At 54.2% G+C, this 5,097-nt stretch overlaps 1 protein-coding gene across 4 annotated transcripts in view; it reads right to left on the bottom strand.

Annotated features, from left to right (window-relative positions):
* Positions 1-5,097, bottom strand: part of LOC100741294 (dachshund homolog 1) — a 153,444-nt gene that overhangs the window by 78,339 nt on the left and 70,008 nt on the right. For all 4 annotated transcript variants that reach the window (XM_012381326.2, XM_033318853.1, XM_033318851.1 and 1 more), the window contains exons 4-5: positions 4,230-4,458; positions 2,156-2,218 (exon numbers count right to left, since the gene is read on the bottom strand). In XM_012381326.2, coding sequence (XP_012236749.1) covers positions 2,156-2,218; positions 4,230-4,458 — 292 coding nt within the window. The remainder of the gene's footprint in view (positions 1-2,155; positions 2,219-4,229; positions 4,459-5,097) is intronic.

Raw genomic sequence — 5,097 nt, 5'->3', positions numbered from 1 at the left:
GCGTGCGAGGGGCCGAGGGGTGCAAAGGGAGCCGCGGAGAGAAGCGAGCCAATGGTCATTGCCTTTGAATTGGAAATTACGTTTTGGCCGGTCAAGTGTCGATTTTCACCCCCGTATTAACAGTTCGACCCTGAAGTTCGCACCTTCCTTCTCCTGCCTTCCTTTCTCTCCGCCTGGATCAGCCGACGACATAGTAGACCAGCAAACAGACAAAGGAACTTGGGTGTCCTGCGAAGGCAGCCAACCACCACACGCAGGGGATGAAAGTTTCAGTTTGTAACCCGCGGAACGGGAGAGAGCCGCTTTCACGCGGCTAAAGCTCCCTCGGTGGTGTAAAAGGAACGAGGCTGTTGGGCGACGCGGGACGCGCAAGTATTTCGCACAGCCAGTCGAATGATTTAATCCCCGAATGATGGACGGGCACGTCGCGACGATGATCTGCGTGCCGTGAAGTGACAAGTGGTTAGGATCACGGGGAAACCTCGGTGGCGGATGACGGTGGCTGATGGCGCGCGATGGTCGATGCGCGCGGTGCGGTGTGGCGGATACCGAGGGTGGTCGCTGGTGGTCGACGTTGGTGTCGTATCGGTGACGGGACCGGGCTGCCGGCGGATGGATTTGAGGACGGTGGGAAGGAGGGTGCGGACGCTCGCACCGTACAAATCATGCGGGCATTACAGCGTCACGCCTGGACTCAACCTGTCGCGCGACCGGAAACTCGATGCCGACGGTAATGCTGATTTATCGGACGCGAAACGGTCGCGTGTTGCACCGGCCTACGTTTCCCGCGTCTCGCGGCTCATTTTTCTCGACTCGTTGCGAAACCGACGCAGGGTATCGAGACACGGATGACTGGCCGAATTACCCATGGCGCGAAACGTAATCGAGTCTTCCATACATTGTCCACGTTTTTTATCCTCTTTCTTTCATTCTTTACTTTTCTGTTTCTTTTTTTCTCTCTTTTTTTTTTAGGTGCGGATTCAAAATTCTCCTACCTTTCGAGATGTTTGACAATATCTTCGTAGGCAGCTCGGCAGTTTTCCCAAACCGTTCCGGACCTGTGGATCACAAAAAAAAGCGACACTTGAGATACGACGGTGGAACGCAAAACAGGAGAAAGACCGAAGCGTCGCGAGAAAGAAAAAGATCGCGGAGGTGACGCGTGCGAGGGGCCGAGGGGTGCAAAGGGAGCCGCGGAGAGAAGCGAGCCAATGGTCATTGCCTTTGAATTGGAAATTACGTTTTGGCCGGTCAAGTGTCGATTTTCACCCCCGTATTAACAGTTCGACCCTGAAGTTCGCACCTTCCTTCTCCTGCCTTCCTTTCTCTCCGCCTGGATCAGCCGACGACATAGTAGACCAGCAAACAGACAAAGGAACTTGGGTGTCCTGCGAAGGCAGCCAACCACCACACGCAGGGGATGAAAGTTTCAGTTTGTAACCCGCGGAACGGGAGAGAGCCGCTTTCACGCGGCTAAAGCTCCCTCGGTGGTGTAAAAGGAACGAGGCTGTTGGGCGACGCGGGACGCGCAAGTATTTCGCACAGCCAGTCGAATGATTTAATCCCCGAATGATGGACGGGCACGTCGCGACGATGATCTGCGTGCCGTGAAGTGACAAGTGGTTAGGATCACGGGGAAACCTCGGTGGCGGATGACGGTGGCTGATGGCGCGCGATGGTCGATGCGCGCGGTGCGGTGTGGCGGATACCGAGGGTGGTCGCTGGTGGTCGACGTTGGTGTCGTATCGGTGACGGGACCGGGCTGCCGGCGGATGGATTTGAGGACGGTGGGAAGGAGGGTGCGGACGCTCGCACCGTACAAATCATGCGGGCATTACAGCGTCACGCCTGGACTCAACCTGTCGCGCGACCGGAAACTCGATGCCGACGGTAATGCTGATTTATCGGACGCGAAACGGTCGCGTGTTGCACCGGCCTACGTTTCCCGCGTCTCGCGGCTCATTTTTCTCGACTCGTTGCGAAACCGACGCAGGGTATCGAGACACGGATGACTGGCCGAATTACCCATGGCGCGAAACGTAATCGAGTCTTCCATACATTGTCCACGTTTTTTATCCTCTTTCTTTCATTCTTTACTTTTCTGTTTCTTTTTTTCTCTCTTTTTTTTTTAGGTGCGGATTCAAAATTCTCCTACCTTTCGAGATGTTTGACAATATCTTCGTAGGCAGCTCGGCAGTTTTCCCAAACCGTTCCGGACCTGTGGATCACAAAAAAAAGCGACACTTGAGATACGACGGTGGAACGCAAAACAGGAGAAAGACCGAAGCGTCGCGAGAAAGAAAAATAACGTGGAAACGCGCGTCACCGGCGTTTCACGAACGATGGGGAAACGAAGGGGCGCGAGTTGATAAACGAATCGGTTAATTATAAGCCTGCCACGGGATATCCTCGAGGAAAGTGGATCCGCGGAGTTGATTAAGAGTCCTCCTCGTGCCGTCTCGTCTTTCGTTTGTCCTTTGATTCGATCGTGCCTGTCCTACGCTCGAAACGAAGACGCTTTGAAGTCGTTGATTAAAAAAGACGTCGCATCGTCCCTAGAACTCGGTCCCGAGATTCTCCTAATTTACCCGGTGTATCGACCACTGAAAATACTTTCAAGGATCGCCGAGGATCCCGGCGGAACTGAGCGAAGAAAAAGAGAAGGAAATCGAAGAACGAACCGATGGCAAAGTACGATCGAACTGTTGAAGGAAAGACGTGGAAACCGTGGCGCGATCGTCTGGGTCGGAAGTAAGTTGCCGTCGCAGAAGGCGGCCTAGGGCTCGCGTAAACCGGTCGAGTAGGTCGTCGTGGCGAGCAGGAAGGGCTCGGGGCTGAATTAGAGGGTGGCGATAGAGGGCAACGGTGCGCTGACGGCGCGGTACGCCAGGATGGGGTTGCGTTGAATTAATCATATTCCGGTGTTTGTCGTGCCGCCCCCAGACGTAATCCGTCTTACCTCCCGATCTCTCTCGCTCCTCTGCCACGATAGATTTGCATTTTAATTAAAAGCAAAGCGCTGAAATCATAATGCGAAACGTGCGGCGCCGCCTTCGTCGCGTCATTATACACGTAGGCGCGTAGCGTCGGAAGGACACGCTTTACTCTAGCCGACACTGGCCGCCCCTCCACTCAAGACGAATCCACGCGATTCCTTTCCTTCCACGCTTCGAACCTTTTCGTTCTATCGGGCCGAAAGTACATCTCGAATCACCGTGAATCTAACCAAGGAACCCGGATGAAAGACGAAGAAGCAGACCGAACCGACCGACTAATGGCGAATAGGACGAAGCTAATTACGGCTGGCGGGTGTAATCGAAAATTAAGGCGAGTCTCCGTATCCTCAAAACTGGCTGGGACGGGGTTTCGTGAGAAGACCAGAGAACAGGGAACACCACCAGCCGCATCTATTAGAAACACGTTAACAAATGCTTAGATTAGCTCAGAGACTACGCTCCCTCTGCAAGGAAGATCTTCCTTCGATAGACTGCGTCTCAACGCGCCTTCGTTTCTCCCTATTCGTGGCTCCCGCGCGAGAACGACTAAACGGGCACGCGTAATCCGTGATATACGTCTCGAGACTGCAACGCCTCGAGGATTTACCGGTTCCCTCTCCTCGATCAGGGCAACCGGTCGACCTCGTGCTCCTGAACGAAATACGACGCAACGAACGAGTTTATGGAATTCCACATTAACTGGCGAAATTTTGGCTACAACCGTTGGTCATCGACGGGTACGACGAGGTCGAGTTAGGTCAGGCGGGAATGATAGAAGGGTGACTCGGTTGAGGTCGCGAGCGTAACGCGAGCCGAGTAAACGACCTAGAAGGAACGCGACGCACCCAAGGAAACGGACTTCGCCACCGAGAGACGGAGGAGGTGAAAGAGGGAAGGAAAGATCAAGCAGTGTCGAGACCCCTCGGATTTCCACGGCTTCGCCGTCTCTTCAAATCCTCTTAAAGTTGTATTCTTTTGGCCTCGCTGGCCCTTCGTTACAACTACACCGAGACAAGATGAACGCGCCGATCCGTACGAACGCTTGTCGAACCTCCGAAAAAGTAGCCTGTCGCTTCGTACGAGATCCCAGCTATGTACTTCGTTTTCGATCATTTTTCTAACTTGGTACCATCGTCTTTGTATCTTCGTTCCCAGACGCGTTGAACCGTTCGACCGTATGGTCCCACAATTTGGACCCCACGGATTTTAAGGATACGTCTTATAAAGGCTTACCTCGCGAGCGCCTCCATGTTCGACATGTTGGGGTTGACTTTGAGGCCCTGCTCGGCGCGCGCCTGAGCCTGTGCCTGCAGGTGATGCGGCAGACTAGCCGGCGACAGAATGGCGGTGTGTCCTGCACCTGGATGTCCACCCAGTTGCATGAATTGCATGTGACTGAGATGCGTGGGTGGGTGATTGTAGCCGTTCGCCAGCAGCGGCGACTTTTCCATCCTCGGCACGTCTGGAAGAAGAAGCGAGCAAACCCCGTTAGTCAGAGGACTATAGGTGGCAGGAGAGGAGCATACGAAACAAGGGACGGGTGATGTCCGCCGATATTCCCGCAAATACCGTGTGTATATTTGCCAAAGGATCTAGGGGATGCGTTTCAGGATTTCCAAACGGACCGTATATCTTCGTCAACCGGCACGCGTCACGATCTCGCTTAGGGGACGATCGCGTCAACCACATCGTAACGTATCGTGAGCAAATTTCTGCCGTTGATAGAGCCGGTCGATTCACGGGGCGTGAAGCAACGGCGACTTTGTACGAACATTCGAGACCCGACGATTATCGAGAGGCCCACTTTCGGGATTCCAGTCGTGCAAAGATGACGTCGAAGATGATGCTATTGCGAGACCGAGATCGTGATGGCCGGTGGAGAAGGGGGAGGCGGAAGGAGGGCACAACAGCGAGGTATACGGTGCAACGGAAGGCGAAACCGAGAGGGAAAGAAGGAGACGGAGCGGCGGCCAGGCAGAAAGGGGAGAAGGAGGTGACCTCGGTGGAAGGGGTAGAAAATGAGCGGTGCCTATTCATTACAAATTATCTAAATGGCAGTGATTTCGGCGGACCGGCTGGCCGTTTGACGAGTAAGTGGCGG

The sequence above is a fragment of the Bombus impatiens genome, unplaced genomic scaffold, assembly GCF_000188095.3.
Source record: "Bombus impatiens unplaced genomic scaffold, BIMP_2.2 scf_0129, whole genome shotgun sequence".
In the NCBI taxonomy this organism is placed as follows: domain Eukaryota; kingdom Metazoa; phylum Arthropoda; class Insecta; order Hymenoptera; family Apidae; genus Bombus; species Bombus impatiens.
The sequence above is the reverse complement of the archived record's forward strand: the minus strand, read 5'-3'. Positions and strand labels throughout refer to the sequence as shown.